The sequence below is a fragment of the Thamnophis sirtalis genome, unplaced genomic scaffold (assembly GCF_051295495.1).
Source record: "Thamnophis sirtalis isolate CommonGarterSnake01/CBP01778 unplaced genomic scaffold, rThaSir2_p1.2 scaffold_3, whole genome shotgun sequence".
Classification (NCBI taxonomy): domain Eukaryota; kingdom Metazoa; phylum Chordata; class Lepidosauria; order Squamata; family Natricidae; genus Thamnophis; species Thamnophis sirtalis.
This window is the reverse complement of record NW_028261383.1, coordinates 35,445,968-35,463,705: the sequence shown is the minus strand read 5'-3', so window position 1 is coordinate 35,463,705 and position 17,738 is coordinate 35,445,968. Positions and strand designations below refer to the sequence as shown.

General features: G+C 45.8%; 1 protein-coding gene across 2 annotated transcripts in view; it reads right to left on the bottom strand.

The window, feature by feature from the left end:
- Window positions 1–696: 696 nt before the first annotated feature.
- The window catches only part of PLXNB1 (plexin B1), a 202,393-nt gene continuing 185,351 nt past the window's right edge, over window positions 697–17,738 (bottom strand). For both annotated transcript variants that reach the window (XM_087708667.1, XM_087708666.1), the window contains 8 exons: window positions 10,603–10,687; window positions 10,221–10,387; window positions 9,054–9,214; window positions 7,132–7,279; window positions 5,775–5,839; window positions 5,593–5,668; window positions 3,393–3,467; window positions 697–2,178 (listed from right to left, as the gene is read on the bottom strand). In XM_087708667.1, coding sequence (XP_087564793.1) covers window positions 2,074–2,178; window positions 3,393–3,467; window positions 5,593–5,668; window positions 5,775–5,839; window positions 7,132–7,279; window positions 9,054–9,214; window positions 10,221–10,387; window positions 10,603–10,687 — 882 coding nt within the window. In that variant the 3' untranslated portion in view covers window positions 697–2,073. The remainder of the gene's footprint in view (window positions 2,179–3,392; window positions 3,468–5,592; window positions 5,669–5,774; window positions 5,840–7,131; window positions 7,280–9,053; window positions 9,215–10,220; window positions 10,388–10,602; window positions 10,688–17,738) is intronic.

Below are 17,738 nucleotides of genomic sequence, written 5' to 3'. Positions count from 1 at the left end.
TTCCACCTGTTTGTGCACAATCCCACCCAAAAGATTGTAATGCTACTAGAGCAGGGGTGTCAAACTCAAGGCCCGAGCCCCTGGATCCACCCCACAGAGTGCTTAGATTTGGCCCGTGGGGCTGCCCTAGAAACAGCAAAGGACTGGCCCATTCTGACTCTGCCAGCGAAAATGGAGCTCGGCAGGGCTGCATGCAGCCCTCCCAAGCTCTGTTTTCACTGGCAGAGGATTGCAGGAGGCTGTAGCAGCCTAAAACAGAGCTCAGAAGCCCGTTTTCTCTGGCAGAGCACTCAGGCCACCACAAATGCCCCCGACGTGAGTGGCGTCGAGCTGGCCATGCCCACCCTTCCCACGTCCACTCCATCTCCCCCCCCCTCAAGGTCAAATGCAACCCTGATGCAGCCCTCAATGAAATCGAGTTGTACTAGAGGGTTTGCAGAGCTCTGAAGAAGCCTGTGATACCGAATGGCAAAATGAAATTATTTCTGGTATTGGATTAAACTAGTAATGAGGAAAGATCCCAATCTATCAGAGCATAGCTGACTGGAGCACGGAAGGGTTCTTTTCCCCCTGGATTTGGGTTACTAACAGATAATGGACAAAGAGAAGAGACAAAGAGAGACAAAGGAAATGAAATTAAGAGCGCTGGTGAGCTCACCTCATCTCTCAATAGAAAGGACTGGGGAACAATTAGGCAACGCACCAACCCATCGCTGAGGTTTAATTTTAATCAGAATAAAGCTGGCCCCAGAAAAGTGTGTGTGTGTGTGTGTGTGTGTATGTGTGTGTGCACTCTGCTTGGCTTCCCCCCCTGTTCTTTAATAGCAGATTAAGTTACAAAAATCAGCAGGCGGTGCCTGTCACGACATGGAGATCAACATTACTGTCTGCCAATGCCTGTAAATCTAGCTGCTCTCAAAGAGACAGGAGGGGGGGGAGGAGGAGGAGGAGGAGAGCATAGCAACAAATGGGCATACAAATAGCAAAACCTGCCAGGGTGAAGGAGAAAAATCAAAGCTGGCAAATCCCCAGCTTTGTCATCCTTCCGAGAAGCGTCTGAAAAAAAGGTGGGAAAGTCTCTAAAGGGGGAGGAAGGGTGGAATCAGGTGCCTAGGAAGAAGGAACCTCTCAGGAGGAAGGGGGTTTACTCGAGAAATGCTAACCCAAAGGGGCAAGGGAGGGACCTCAAAACCTTGAAGCTCCTACAGGCCTCCCCTCTTCTCTGCAGAGCGATTGGCAGCCCCCCCCCCCCCCCCCCGGTTCATTGTCGGGAAGGCAAGGCCAGTGGTGGTCGTGTCGTTTGTGCTTTGAGGAAAGCAGAGCGGGGCAAGGGCCGGAAGCAGCAGCTACAGGAAGGCACACGCCCAGGGAATTTCAGGACCGTCTTGAGGGGGTAGGTGGGAGGAAGGGAGGCGATTCCCCCCCCCCCAATCTTTCAGGGATTTCTGCCAGTTGGGAGATGGATCTTCCTTCCTCTGCCTGTATCCTTTGTCCGTTGTGCTCTTCTTGGCTCATCCCCCATCATTCCAGAGGAAAGTACGTCTCGCTGGGTGTTGAGACTCCCAAGCGCAGCAAGGAGGGGTGAATCTCCCCATGTTGAGCCAGTAGGATGCTCTCGCTAAGGAATCCAAGAAAGTCCATAGGAAGCTCCATGAGAGTTCAGGTTCCCACCTCTTTCTTCAGAGGGTGTGTGTGTGTCTGTCTCTCTGTCTGTGTTTGTGTGTGTGTGAAGATCCAGCATCCCTCACAGCTGCACTGTTCTCTAACTCTCCTTGGCACATTCATAACATCTGGCCTCCTGGCTGAAAATGGCTCAGTTCATCTGATGGAGCCTTTCGGCTTCTGGGCACAAGTTCATTATTATCGTTTTACTTTAAGTGTTATTTTTTTTTTTAAAAAAGAGTCTGTTTAAAAAAAAAGTAGTTCTCTGGCACCTCCTCGCCCTTGGCATTTCCTGACTCTCTGCTGCTGCTGCTTCTGCTGCTGCTTCTCTCCACCTCAGCATAGAGCCTCAGTTGGGACGGCGGTGGGTGCTGTCTGTTTTCTTTCTACCCGAACTGTCCCTTGGACACCTCACAAGTCTGTGACTTTGTTCTCCACGGCTGCGGCGATCTGTTGCAGGCGATACCCCAGCTGCATTTTCTGTGCGGTCGGGTCTTCCTCCAAGGCTGTGATGATCTGTGGGCAGAACCAGAGCTATTAACCAGGGATCGCCTTCACCATCAGGCCTGGATGTCTGAGGGAACGCCTCAAAGGAAGGACTCTCTCGCTTGTAGAGATGTGTCCTATGAGACAGTCTCAAGGCCCGGGGGCTGGATCTGGCCTGTGAGGGACTTCAATCTGGCCCTCAGGGCCAGCCTGAAAATAGCAAAGGACAGGGCGGCAGTGCCTCGGACAGCCAAAATGCCCCCCACCAGAGGTGGGTTCCTACCGGTTCGGACTGGTTCAGCTGAACCGGTAGTAACTTGGCGGCCCGGGTTACTGGAACTGGCAGCGACCCAGTCCTGCCGTGCCCCTGAACTGGCTTCCTATAGTGCTGCCATTTTGATTTTGCCTTCTGCGCATGCGCAGAGCATTTTTTGTTGCACTGTGCATGCACGCACAGCGTGCATCAAGCGTGCGCACGGCACATCTCTGAACGAACTGGCAGTAGCAGCAGCCAGAACCCACCCCTGGCCCCCACGCCCCGTTTTCGACCTACAGGGCCTCCTGCAGCACCCTGCTGGCCAAATCGGGGCATGAGGGGAGTGTTTTGTGCCCCATTTTGGCCAGCAGTATTGCAGGAGGCCTCCATCCCTTCCCCCACTCCCCCAAGCCGGCCTGTGGAAGAGAATTACAATGCTCATCTGGCCCTCGAAGAAACCCAGTTTGATACCCCTGATCTAAACCTTCCCAAATCCCGGAAGCTTTGACTGACCTTTTTTCCTTGCTAGCATTTGGGGCCTTTTGGATGGTGATGTTCTAACTATACAATGTGCTCATTCAGATTTGGAGAACTGGATTCTTCCCTGTGCTCAAAATGGATCCCCAGATCTCCTTTCCTTACTGACCCTTTCATAAGCCAAGGTGAAGTATGAAAACAGATGTCTGAGGCATGGAGTGAGAGGAGTTTTAAGTTTATTCAATTCAGTTTGACAGAACGCAAGAAGCTGATTGCTTGATGGGACTTGCTTTCTCTTTAGTCACTGATGCTCCAAAACCCCTGGTGGAATACAATCTGAAGGTATGGTTTGGCCACTGGGGCACCCAAAGAGAGCCACAATCTTCTTGGCACCCATTTGTCACCACAATCAGAATAGGGACGATGGGTATGGGGTCTCTACATCTCCCTTCCCCCCCACAAACCAAATCAAAACAAACAAAAACCCAAGCTGGAAGGAAAATAGCCTCACCTGATCATAGTATTTGTTGATGTACTTGTAGAGTTCATGCAGAGCCACCAAGGAATTGAGTTCACCTGAGTAATTCTGTAAGCAAAGAGACACCAACTATTTTTTAGTTATGGGAGCCAAAAGCCTCACCAAGCCATGTTTCAAAGTACAGTAGATCAAGTTCCAGGCTGGGTAGGCCAGGTGGCCAATGAGTCAGACTCCCTTACACTAAGGCAGATGAATGGCCGCCTCTTCTCCATTTCATGCCTAGCTCATCATATCTTATCAGAGCCTTTGAGCTGGAGATGCCAAGGGACGAGCAAGGGCTGCATAACCAGAGCTAGGCCTGCAGCCTGTGGATGATCTGAATTAATCCGAGTTTTATGGAGATTCTCAGTCATCCAGGTCATCATTTTCCCAAAGATGCTCTACTCGGTGAAAGTGAGCATATAAACTAGAGAAAATGCCTGGGGGAATAGAAGCTTCATTCAAAAAGACTTTGGTGAGCAAACCTGATGGGGCTCGTGTCTAAGAGAAGTCTGTCCCTTGCAGACTCTTGACTTATTCACATGGGGAGCGAACCTAAAAAAACAACCCAAAAAAGGACTAAACAGCCTGGGCGTGTTCATAAGGAAGAGACGTTCCTTGAGATACTGCTGTGGCCCACCAGCAGCCAGTGGAGCTGGCAGCAGATTCAGACAGTGAGGAGGTTGGGGAGGAACATGGGCCAGTCCTGGAGTCTGGGGAAGGCTCTGATGAGGGCTCTGTGTCGGAGGCAGAGGGGGGGGGCAGAGCCGTATGCCAGTTATCAGCTGCCTTCAGAGTCAGACATCAGTGAGGCAGATGAACAGCTGGAGCCTGTTCCCAGTGTGCGCATGTGCAGAGTTGTCAGAAGAAGGGAACAGCTACAGAACAGGAGTCGACTTGGGAGTAAGGCCACTGGTGGATGATGAACGGCCCCTCACATAGGAAATAAAGTGGAGCAAAAGGTGAGGGGAGTTTGCAGGAGACAATTAGTTCTGTTAATTAGTGTGAAGATTTGTTCGTGACTCTCAGAGATGCCTTGCCAAGTATTTTCTTGCGTTCGGAAGGTATTGGCCTGGCAGCTCTCCAAGCCTGATAAGGTCTGTGCTTATAAATTCACCCTTGAAAGACTGTTTGCCAGGACTGTGCTGGAGGTGAATAAGCGGAATTCACATTAGCTTAATAAAAAGGAGTTTTGTCGGGACAAGGAGTCTGCTTGGTGATTTTGTGAAGCCTAGGTCAGAAGAGGTACCTTCACCATTACCCCTACCCCTGCCCCCAGCAGCCATTCAGGTTGTTGGAAATCTCCAACCAGGTGGAGAAATGGCTTGGCCACCAAAGCATCTGCGAAGCACTGGTTTCACATGATTTTATCAGCCCATTCCATTGAGCGACCCTGAAGCTTTTGTTTTGAAGAAACTGAAGTTGCCGAACGATCTTCAAAGAGAGTCCAGGCTACAAATCATTGCAGTACAGGGCAGCCTTCCCTACGGGCTCACTTGATTTTACAACTCTTTTATGCGGCACTTGCAAAATAAAACCCTGCAGTGTTAAACAAATACAGTGGGGGTTAAGTGAACCAATGTTTCGTTACAGGTGTAGTTTTGCCAAAAACCGGAAGTTAAGTGACGGTTTGGGGCAAATATGTCATAAAATGCAGCCAAGTGTGGGATGCAGCGAACGGGTTAATACGGCTGTGTTGCCAAACACCTGAAGTGTGTGGTCATGTGAGGTAAGTCATAACTTGGAAGAGTCGCTAAGCAACTGGTCGTAAGTCAGGGACTACCTATAATGAAATCACAAGTGGCAAGGGACACTGATGCTGCTTCTAAGAATGGCCCTGATAAAGGCCTTGGCTGGGAACGTGTACAGAAAAAGGAAGGATGTAGCTTAGGATAGAATAGAATCATTGGTGGGTTCCAGATCCCATCGCAACCAGGTAAGGAACCTGGGCGGGCAGGTGGGCTCTGAAGCACCATACTGGAACGGTGCCTACTGCTCCCAGCAGGCATCGGTACGCCCGTACTGGCCAGAACCCAACACTGAATAAGATAGAATGGAATGGAACATAATAGCAGAGTTGGAAGGGACCTTGGAGGTCTTCTAGTCCAACCCCCTGCTTAGGCAGGAAACCCTACACCACTTCAGACAAATGGTTATCCAACATCTGGGAGGATTCAGCTGGGAGGATTCTCACCCGTGACAACTCTGCCAAGGCAGAATTCATCTCTTGATCGCTGGCTGAGATGGTTTGGCGAATATCTGCATAGTACCTGCAGAAGAGAAAGGCCCTTTCTTATTATTGCTGCATCCAGCTTGCCCTCTGCCTGTCCCCCTTCTTTGAATATATATGACCTCCCGTTGAATCTTCCTCCTTACCTTTCCACCATCTGTTTATAGCGTGGAATGTCACGGGCATAGAGCAGCTTGTTAATTGGGGAATCCTGGAAAGGCCACCAGAAAAGAAATACATTAATTTTAACGCCTAGAAAATTTTACGCATAAAGAAAACAATTAACACTCTCTCAGGGGGGGAAATGAGGAGGAAAGGAAGAAAAAGCTGTAATTGGAGGCACTGGCAGACTATTTCCATTTCCTCTCTTTATCCAAGCAGTCACACCTGAATCTTCCTCTGAAAAATGTGCAGAGCTCCTTAGCACTGCTGCCATCACACTAGAATTAGCTAAGAGATATCCATGATAATGCAGCAACCACATCTCATGTGACAAGTTACACTAATGCTCATAAAGTAGCATCTTCCCTTTAAGAAATTCCTGTGACTTCTATACCCGGAGACAATATAACTGCAAGAGAAGGTACTGTTGAGTTCTTGTTTATTATATTATATTATTATTAGTTTATTATATCATATCATTATCATATTAACTATAGCTCCTTTGAGTTCTTGCCAGAATATAGATCAAATCATCGAACCAACCAGCTGAGAGAAAAACAATAGAGTAGAGCAGAGCAGAGCAGAGCAGAGCAGAGCAGAGCAGAGCAGAGCAGAGCAGAGCAGAGCAGAGCAGAGCAGAGCAGAGCAGAGTAATAGAGTTGGAAGAGACCTTAGATGTCTTCTAATCCAACTCCCTGCTCAGGCAGGAAACACTATTCTATTTCAAACAAATAGTTGTCCTATCTCTTCTTATAAACCTCCAGTGTTGGAACATTCACAACTTCTGGAGGCAAGTTGTTCTCCACTGATTAGTGGTTCTAATGTCCAGAAATTTCTCCTCAGTTCTAAGTTGCTTCTCTTGATTAGTTTCCACACATTGCTTCTTTGTTCTGTCCTCAGGTGCTTTGGAGAATAGTTTGATTCCCTCTTCTCTGTGGCAACCGCTGAGATATTGGATCACTGCTATCATGCCTCCCCTAGTCCTTCTTTTCATTAAACTAGACATACCCAGTTCCTGCAACCGTTCTTCATAGGTTTTAGTCTCCAGTCCCCTAATCATCTTCGTTGCTCTTCTCTGCACTCTTTCTAGAGTCTCCACATCTTTTCTACATCGTGGCAACCAAAACTGAATGCAGTATTCTAAGTGTGGCCTTACCAAGGCATTATAAAGTGGTATTAGCACTTCACGTGATCTTGATTCTAGCCATCTGTTTATGTAGCCTAGATCCAAAAACCTAGATACCCTGTCACACACCTCTTGCACCAGGAAATAACCATTTGGGGGACATGGCTTCCAGATTCTCTTCACATTCATTCTCAGCTGCATTCTTCCAGGCTTACCCGACCCAGTTTGTGGTCAGCAAGGGTGCAGGAGTCCATGAAAGTCTGAGCAATGACCAAGAGCACAGCGTCCACATTATCTGACGTTTGCACATCAAACACAAACTGGGGGTTCTTGATGATGTTGATCCAGAACCTTAAAGGCAGACTGCAGGGAGAAAATAAGGCTCAGTCGAGAGTACTCGTCAGGACTGTTAACATGCAAAGGCTGGCAAATGACACGTTCACGACAACATCATGACACAAATGATATCAATTACGTAAATGTCGTTCTCGATTTACAACTTCCGTTTTTTTGGGGGGGAAAGTGCCCAATAGTGGATTTCTTTGGAGATTCCCAATCATCCAGGTCATACAAAACCTTTGCTTGATCAACTCTCGAATACAGTTCATCTGTCTGGAACCTACACTGCATATCGGACATTAATACAATTGAGCGAGTCCAGTAATATTTCACAAGAAGAGTCCTCCAGTCCTCTGCTCACATCAGAATACCTTAAGCCACCAGGTTGAAATTTTGGGCTTGGACAGCTTAGAACTATGCCACCTTCGGTCTGACCTGAGTGTAGTACATAGAATTATGTACTACAATGTCCTACCTGTCAATGACTACTTCAGCTTCAACCGCAACAATATAGGAGCACACAAGAGATACAAGCTTATGATAAACCGCTCCAAATGTGATTGTAGCAACAGAGTGGTCAATGCTGGAATGCATTACCTGACTGGTTTCTTCCCCAAACTCCCAAAACTTTAACCTTAGACTGTCTACTGTTGACCTCACTCCCTTCCTAAGAGGTCTGTAAGGAGTGTGCATAAGCGCACCAAAATACCTACCATCCCTGTCCTAATGTTTCTTTTTATTTGTATACATTTCATGTATCCAAAACCATGGTTATACATATATATGTTATCTAATACATGCTTGACAAAATAAATAAAATAAATAAAAATAAAAAAATGGTTGTCCCAAAGGTGCTTTTTTAAGAGGCAACCGGACCCTCTGGTTTGAAGACCTTTCACTTCTCATCCAAGAAGCTTCTTCAGCTCTGACTGGATGCTGAATCCTTCCATTCCCCACAATCCAGTCAGAGCTGAAGAAGCTTCTTGGATGAGAAGTGAAAGGTCTTCAAAGAAAAAACAAGAAAGTTCAGTTGCCTCTTGGGGGGAAAAAAAGCACCTTTGGTTGCCCAATAGTGAACTATGGATTTGCTTAACAACTGCTGTGTTTGCTTAACAACCACAGAGGCCTTTTGACAACTGCATAGTTTGTGCTTAATAACTTGCAAAAAATGTAAAATTGGGTCGGTCATGCTGCTGACCCATTTTACAACGATCAAACGTATACTGTAAACTTGTGTAGCGTCATGACATCATTATGCAACCAAGCCATTTGTGCAATGATGCCATGAGGCCCAGGTCACCATATCGATGTTGTTGGGGCTGTTTGGAGCTGTCTACAAATGAAATGCCCTGGGCACATGAGTCAACCAGCGAATTAAGTGTCAGTTACACTATTAATGTATGTGCAAAACATGCCAGTTTCATGATGTGAAGTATTTCTGTAGTGCAATTTATAGGATACTTAACTAAGCCTATAAACATGAAACCGTGTGGTTTACCCTATTTTTCTCCAACTGCAGTGCCTACAAAATTTATAACTATTTTGTCTTATAGATAAACCCCCTCCCACTGGTGCCATATTCACCATCCCATCTAGGCTGGTCCATAATTTCCTGAGTGCAATATACCCTAACTGTAAAATAGGATTATTAATATCACAGAGGTAATATTGGGCAGGGCATCAGCAGAGTTTTGCGAGGTTATTATCTTCTGTGGGGAAATGAAGAGCAAACCAATAAATAGCACAATGAAGACATTCAGCTTTTGAGAAGCGGCTTCCGGTAGATTTGGTTGCCTACCTATTTGTTTTCCAGATGTGGATGGTTTCTGCATCTGTGATCCCATGATTCAGTGCTTGCTCATCTAGCAGGTCAAAAAAATATTTCACAGCCAGAGGGACAGGACGATTGGTACTGAGGATCACTTGGAATAAATCGTCTACAAATTTCTGTAGCGTGCCCTATAAGCAAACACAGCACAAATCGGACCAAGTTATAGCACAGTTCTCTTGGGAGGGAGGGCAACAAATACAAGAGCAATGAACTTTCCTTGAAGGAAAGTTCAGAATAAATTTACAGCCAACGAATGTTACAGATTCTCCCATTATATGTCAAAATGGGAAAGGTGATCCTACCATGTAGTTCTGATCTAAGGAAAACCAGCTAAGGGAATCACAAATTCTGTGGGCTAGAGAATCCTGATAGATCAGGGGTCCTCAAATGTGGAAACTTTAAGACTTGTGGATTTCAACGCCCAAAATTCCTCAGCCGGCCATGCTGGCTAGGGAATTCTGGGCGTTAAGGTCCACCTGTCTGCCAAGTTTGGAGACCCCTGGAATAGATCAAGAAGAGAAGAAAAAAATAGCAGGTCATTTCCTACATGAATTTTTTTTACAGGATCTCTTATGCCAAATTATTTGTTGCTGTTTCTCTTAATCTCCACTAATAAAGAAATCTTTCTATCACAGAGTTGGAAAGCAAAAATGGCATCTACCTTAAATACCTTTTCCTATGGAGCCCCCTTAGAAGTATATTGTGTTGGGTAACTTATCAGCAATCCTAACGTTATTATTACACCTTGTGTCAAAGAATCCTTTTTAGGTGCAAATGCGCATGCGCATCTAGTGTGTGCGTGAGTGAAGCATGTGTGTGCAATTTTTTTTGCATGCTGAACCGGTAGTAATGCCAGCAGGAATCCACCCCTGGGGCGCATGTGCGGCGAACTGGTGATAACAAAAAGAGAAACCCACTGCTGGTTCTAATTTGCCTTCCAATTAAATTCTTAGTAAACAACATTGTCCATGAGATCAAGTGAAGGAAACTAGACCCGCAGTTGTGCACGTTTGTTCAGGAGAAAGCATTATTCTTTCAACAGGGCTTCCTCCCAAGATTGCATCCAGGGACATAAAGCCTGAAAGAATTGTTGGGAATAAATAGAGCCAAACTGAAGATTGGATCCCTTCTTACCTTCATGGAAAGGAGGCGCGTTAGATAGATCTCTGGAATCGCTTTGGCTCTCTCCCGTTCCCGCAGGCTCCCTCGCCGATGTTTAGGCAGCTCAGGTTCCTCGGTCGATTTCACCAGGTGCCAAAGCTTCATGCCACCCTCATCTGCATCCTCCAGCATTGGAGTTTCTAAAACACAAGCCAGCATAAGACCACTCTGGATGTTTGGCAATAGATCATCAGATAGCAGTTGCTAAATTTCTCAATTGACCATCCCCCCCCCTCCCCATCTTCTTAAATTAAGCTGCTACTCCAAACTGGTCTGGTCCATTTTTGTTCCTTTGACCATTCAGTCGACCCAAGCTGCTTTTTCCCTAATAGCCAAATAAGAGTTGGTCACTCACTCTCTCCAGGGATGTAATCCTGATTCTCCCTGGGAAGGTGTTTGGTCATACGAGGGACCAGGGCAACAGTGGCTCCATCAGGCACCTGAGCATGGACAAATAAATTGGTTTAAACAGCTTTCTGGACTCAACATCTTGTTGTATTGTACCTCAGCAAAAAATATCTGGAAGTTGGCATTTGAGATTAGACACATAACACCATCTTATCGCCTTGTGTGCTAATGTGATATTCTACATAATATGGCTTTTGATATCATTAGAGCAGAAGCTAACCAGTTCAGCAGTGCCCATAATTTAAAATGCTTGGAGATTGACAGGACAGGCTTCACCTCCAAAATACTTAGGGTCAGGATTTCCTTATGCAGACTGTATTTTTAAAACTAGCCTCTTTTATTTGATCATGGCACTTGTTGTTAATTGTAGCTAGTTATTTATTTATGTCTATATCCTGTTTTCCAGTATCAAAGCAGTACTCAAGACTGGATTTTCACATACTTTATTGCAATCAATAGGTGAGAGAAAAATAAAAAGCTAACAATAGATATATAATATTTGGTGGCATGTTTTTACCTCAGCAGCATAGAATTTAGCCATGGTGTCAGTAATAATAATACAAGAATCCTAAAGTAAAAGCTCTATTCAACTGTGGCCTAAGCTTTCCTGAATATTGACACAGAAGAGGTGAAAAAAGAGAATTCAAGTTCCCTTTACAAATTTCAGTGTAGCAAAATAGGATAAGCTAAAGGTAAAGGTTCCCCTTGCATATATGTGCTAGTTGTTCCCGACTCTAGGGGGCAGTGCTCATCTCCATTTCAAAGCTGAAGAGCCAGCGCAGTCTAAAGATGTCTCTGTGGTCATGTGGCCGGCATCACTAAATGCCAAAGGTGCACGGAATGTTGTTTCCTTTCCACCCAGTGACGTGCAGTCAGGGGAGGCAGGGCCTCACCACTGTCATCATGAAAAGAAAACAAATTTAAAAGGAAAAAGGCTGAGGTAGTTGCTGCCAGAGTCACAGTGGATGATTCCGCTTAGTGCTTAACTGTTTAAAAAAAGCCTCTAATAAAGTGCCCTCTACAGGAGGAGGCGGGAGAACCACGTGCCTCATTTAGTCTATCTTTTTGATCACTCAAGCAGAGTTAAGCAAGGGTTAAAAGGCGAAATATTCCTTATGTAGATGAGGCACGTGGTTCTCTCGCCTCCTCCTGTAGAGGGCGTTTTTTTAGAGGCTTTTTTAAACAGTTAAGCAGAGTCATCCATTGGGGACTCTGGCAGCAGCTAACCCAGCCTGACCTCAGCAGCTCTTGCCTTTTTCCTTTTACATTTTCACATTTTCATCATGGCAGACAAGAGCAGAGTTGAAATCTTCTGTGAAACAGCTGGAAAAGGTATGTGGGTCAGAGGGAGGGGGGAGGAATTCAAAATTAATGTAATTTGTAAGTAATTGTATTATTGTAAGTAATTTGTGTGTGTGTGGTGTGTGTGGTGTGTGTGTGTGTGTGTGTGTGTGTGTGTGTTTTACTCACCTCTGCTGGCGCGCAAGCTGGCACTTTTTTATGTCAGACATAGCGGCAGGGCTTTTGGACAGAGTAACAGGGCTTTTGGACATAGCGGTAGGGCTTTTGGATGCTCCGGAGCTGAGTCCGCCATAGAGGCGGGACGCCACTATGTCGGACAAAGTGGCAGGGCGGCTGTTGCCTCTAGCGCTGGGGCGGCAGGGCAGTTTTTTCAAAAGCCGCCCCGGTGCTAGAGGCAACAGCTGCCCTGCCGCTATGTCCGACATAGAGGCGTCCTGCCTCTATGGCGGATACAGCGCCGGGGCTTTCCGAAATGTTGGACACAGTGGCAGGGCTTTTGGAAAGCCCCGGCGCTGTGTCCGACATAGGGCGGCTTTTGCCCGCTTGCCTCACCAGCCATAAACCTCACCGCACATCACTGCTATTTATCTACTTGCATGTGCCTGCTTTTGAACAGCTAGGTTGGCAGGAGCTGGGAAAAAGAATGGGAGCTCACCCTGTCATGCAGTGCTTGGGTCTCAACCTTTTGGTTGACAAGGCCAGTGTTTTAAAAACTAGGTCACCGAGCTACCATACCCCAGAATAAACAAGATTGTGAGCCCAGAAGCTGCTAGCTTGAATTCTACAGCTTTCCTCCAGCCTGGAGAATAGTCTCCTGCCTGTAGTTTGAGATACAATGATTAGCAGCATACAAAAAGATGAGTAAAGGGAGCCCTAGACGTCAGAACTTCAAATCCAGATCACAAGTCCTTTTTTGGTTCATTGTAACTTCAAATGATCTAAGTCAGTGGTCTCCAACCATGGCAACTTTAAGACTTGTGGACTTCAACTGTTGGAGACCACTGATCTAAGTGACCGGTCATAAATTGAGGACTATCTGTAGTTGGTGGAGGGTTGCCTGAAATTACAGATAGTCCTCAACTTACAACCAAAGTTACAATGGAGCTGAAAAAAGTGACTTATGACCATTTTTCACAATTATGACCTTTGCAATGTCCCTGGGGTCACATGGTCAAAATTCAGACACTTTGCAACTGGCATGTATTTATGACGGTTGCAATGTCCCAGGGTTGTGCGATCATCTTCTTGTGACCTTCCGACAAGCAAAGTCAATGGGAAACTAGATTCGTTTAACAACCATGTTACTAACATGTTAATCACTGCAGCGATTCACTTAACAATTGTGTCAAGAAAAGTCATAAAATGGAGCAAAATTCACTTAATCTTGCTTAGCAATGGAAGTTTTAGGATCAGTTGTGGTCATAACTCGAGGATTGCCCGTATCTACAGGGACAGATGTTGTTCCAGTGATAGGCAATGCATACTTCTTATTTACTCTGTCCCGGAGGACCAGCCATAAAGGTTGATTGTCTATGGAGATTCTCAATCGCCCAGATTCTCAATCATCCAGATCGTGGTTGTTGCTAAGATGCTTTTCAAAAGACAAATGGACTTTCTTGTGGGGTTTTTTTTTGCCCTTGGAAGTCCAGCTGCCTTTTGAAAAGCACTTTTGGAACTATAAAGGCCGATCTTTAAAAACTCTTATGGGAGTAATAAAGGAGCCGGTTAAGAACTATCCAGGTGCAGCAGATGGAGTGGGATGAGTTGTTGTCTGAAGGTGTGATGAAATGCCTAACTGGCTTTGGGAATACAGAGGAGACAATTAAGAGAGGAAACGGGGCAATTACACAATGGACTTTTAAATCCAGGGTAGGGAGGAGATAGGAGAAAGAGACTTACGAATAACTCCACCTTAATTTTGCTACAAGTTGAGCTAGAGAATTGCTCCAGCAGGTTTTCGAGAATCTGCTATTTTCCCCGAAATCCAAGTGCTTCTTGTTTCCTGAGCTTGCCAGCCTTTCAAAACTTAACAGAATGTAAGGAAAAATCTATTTTGAAAGATGGTGATGCTAGGAAGCCAAAACTATTGTTCACCGATTACATCTTAATAGGCTGCCTGGGGACTTAATTACTTCTTTTCAGTCCAGCCAGCAATCTTTCTTGATGCACACAGACAGGTTCAGTGGTGGGTTGCAACTTATTTTACTACCAGTTTGCTCCGTGCATGCGCAGAAGTGTCCGGTCGGATGGGCAGAGCCTCCTGCTGCCCCCCCACTAACCGGTTCGCCTGATCTGGGGCGAACCGGCAGCAGCCCACCTCGGGACAGTTTGGAAGGTTTTACCATGGACGGAAAGGCGGGGAGGTTGCCAATTACCACAGATAGTCCTTGACTTACGACCATAAGGGAGGCCGCCCATTACTGCTGTAAGTCATGACGGTCATCAAGCGAGTCACCCACACGATCAGCCTGATCTTATGATCTGTTTTGCGGCAATCATTAAGCGAATGCTATGGTCAGTAAGCAAACCCGTAGTTTTCATCAGGTTTGTCGTAAATGCCGGTTTTCACCAAAGTGCGACCATGTGATGCTGTAAATGGCTATTGTCAGGGACCTGAAATGCAGTCATGTGACCATGCAGGATGGGGGGGCAACAGTGATTGGAACTTTGGAACTCGGTTGTAAGTCCCCCGTGGAGGTCCGTTGCATTTTCAATTAGTTGCTAAGCAACTGGTTGTAAGTTAACAACTACCTATAGTCATTATCTTTGATCTCACAAGGAAGGAATTATGCTCCTCTTGTTCATCAGTCTGAGCATCCCTTATGTGGTGATTATTTTATGTCGCAAGCAATGGTTTTGTTTTATATTAAGAGCTTTGCAAAAAAAAAAACAGCTATTGTGGTATGAGTTGTAGGCAACCATTGACCTAATACAGAGTCTTATTCTGACACTCATCAATGCTAATTGTCAACAGGAGTCCCAGTGATCACACTGAAGGTGCCTTCATCAGAAAGTGATTGAATGTGTATAGAAGAAGGAGATGTACATTCCTGGGTTATAATTGCTTTAGGTCTGCTGCTTACACTGCAGGCATGTTGTAAATGTTGCATAGGATTTATCTCCTGGTGGCCTTAAGCATCTCAGTTTCCTGGGATTTAGCAGACTTTCCCAGTTGCGTGCTCTGCAACAGAGCATGTAACGTCTTTTTGTGTGCCATCTCTCCTCTCATGTGTTGGTGACTCTTTTCCCAATGTTAATGATGCACAAGGCCTCAGGTTGAAGTGAAGGAATGGGCTATCCATGATCTTCAGTTTTCATTCAGTTACGGGGAGCTCCTTAAAAGGATTGCTATTCCAGTGCTGCCCCTCCTCATTTTTGAAGTGGCTAGTATTATTATTTAGAAACAAAACAAGGAAACTTAGAAAAGATGACGGCAGGCTGAAATCAGATATATCCTCAGGTGCTAATGCCCAGGGATTATATCCCAGAATAGTAGATCAGAATTTAGCGCAAGAACAATTATCACAAGAAGCTGTCTCCTTTTTTTAAAAAAATGCTCAAGTAGCAGATTAGGCTCAAGATCTCAGCCTGTTCATCTCAAAAGCTTGTTCTACTCCGAGGAAATCATATTTGGGATCAATGGAAATGTGGTTTGATGGCCAGGTCATTGTAAGTACAGATTAGTCCTTGATTTACGTTCGTAAATTGGAACAGAATGTCTATTGATAAGCAAGGTGGTTTTAAATCACACCCAATTTTCCAAGCCTTTTTCTTTGGGGTCAAAGTTGTTAAGTGGAATCACTGTAAAGTAAAGCATGTGATTGTTCAGTGACTCAGGCTTTCTTCATTGATTGGTTGGAAGCTATCTGGGAAAGTTGGAAATGGCAATTACTTACAGAAATAATAAAGATGGGAAATAAAGAAAACAACTTTGAGAAAATTTAAAAATCACATGAACCCACAATGCTGCAACTGCTGAAAATATGTATTGCTTGCTAAGTGCCCAAATTCTGGTTACATGATCGTGGGGGGCACTGTATGAGTATGAGGACCAGTCACAAGCCATGTTTTTTTCCAGCACTGCTGTAACTCTGAACAGTGAGTAAATGGAGGACTAACAAAAGGTAAAGGTTTTCCCTGTCCAGTCGTGTCTGACTTTACAGGGCAGTGCTCATGTCTATTTCCTAGCCTTGGTCTGAAGACACTTCCATTGTTATGTGGCTGGCATGATTATATATCTCAAGGCCAGTGGTGGGTTTCACATTTTTTTAGAACCTATTCTGTAGGTGTGGCCTGTTTTGTGGGAGTGGCTTGGCAGTCATGTGACCGGGTGGGAGTGGCTTGGTGGTCGTGTGACTGGGTAGGCATGGCCCAGTTGGAAAATGTGGTGAAACTCACAATAACGCTCTTGCTTAGCAACCAAAATTTTGGGCTCAGTTGTGATCATAAGTTTTCTTTCTTTCTTTCTTTCTTTCTTTCTTTCTTTCTTTCTTTCTTTCTTTCTTCCTTCCTTTCTTTCCTTCCTTCCTTTTTCTTCCTTCCTTTCTTTCTTATGTGTCTCTCTCCCTTTCTTTCTTTCCTTCCTCTTCCTCTTTTCCTTGCTTCCTTCTTTCTCCTCTCTTTCTCTCTCCAACTTTCTTTCTTTCCTTCCTTTCTTTATCTTCCTTCCTTCCTTTTTTCTTTCTTGTGCCTCTCTCCCCCACTTTCTTTCTTTCTTTCTTTCTCTTCTTCCTTTCTTGTCTCTCTCTCTCCAACTTTCTTTCCTTCCTTTCTTTTTCTTCCTTCCTTTCTTTCTTGTGTCTCTCCCTCCCTCTTTCTTTCATTCCTTTCTCTTCCTCTTTCTTTCTTCCACCCTTCTTTCTTGTGTCTTTCCCCCCCACGTTCTCTCTTTCTCTTCCTTCCTTCCCTCCTTCCTTTTTTCTTGTCTCTCTCCAACTTTCTTTCTCTTTCTCATTCTTTCTTTCTCTCTTTCTCTTTCTGTCTTTGTCTGTCTGTCTGTCTGTCTGTCTCTCTCTCTCTCTCTCTCTCTCTCACACACACACACACACACAAACACAATTTCCCCATGTCTGCCATTGACAGCTCTCAAAGAGAAAAAAGTGTAAGGACTCCTGCCTTGGGAAGGGGTTGGACTAGATTACCTCCATGTTCCCTTACATCCCTCTATGTTCTATGTCCCATTTAGTCACAAACAGCCCTATTCACTTTGAAGTTGGTCGCAAACTCCACTCATCCCGCGTGCGCCCTGGTCCCACCCAAGGCAACGAGCTGTGGGGCAGTGGGAAAGGGGGGAGTCTGTGGCTCCACCTCTCTCAGTCTTCTTCTCTGCCTCGGTTCTGAGCATCTGGCACAACTGACCATCTTGCCTCTCCAGGGGCTTTGCCTTTCTCTGGCGGTTGGGCAGGGGCTGTGCCGGGGGCGTCTACCCTAGAGCTGCGGAGGGGGGATCCATTAAGAGGGAGGAAACGCATGGATTTCTTCCCCAACCCCCATTGGAAACCAGGTGGCTGTCAAAGAGAAGGAGCGCGCGCCACGTGGGCTTCTCCCAATCCTCCGCTCCAGCAAAGGAAGTGGGTGGGCAGGGCAAGCCTGGTGCGAGCGAGTGATCGAGTGGCGACTGAGCGGGCGGGGGGAGCGAGCAAGGGAGCAGGTCAGGGGAGGGAGTGTTCCGGTACGGGGCCTCCAGAAGAACGGGTACGTGAAGACACACTAAATTTCACAAACGGGTATGGGCGTACCGGTGCATACCGACTGAAACCCACCCCTGGTCAAAGCACACAT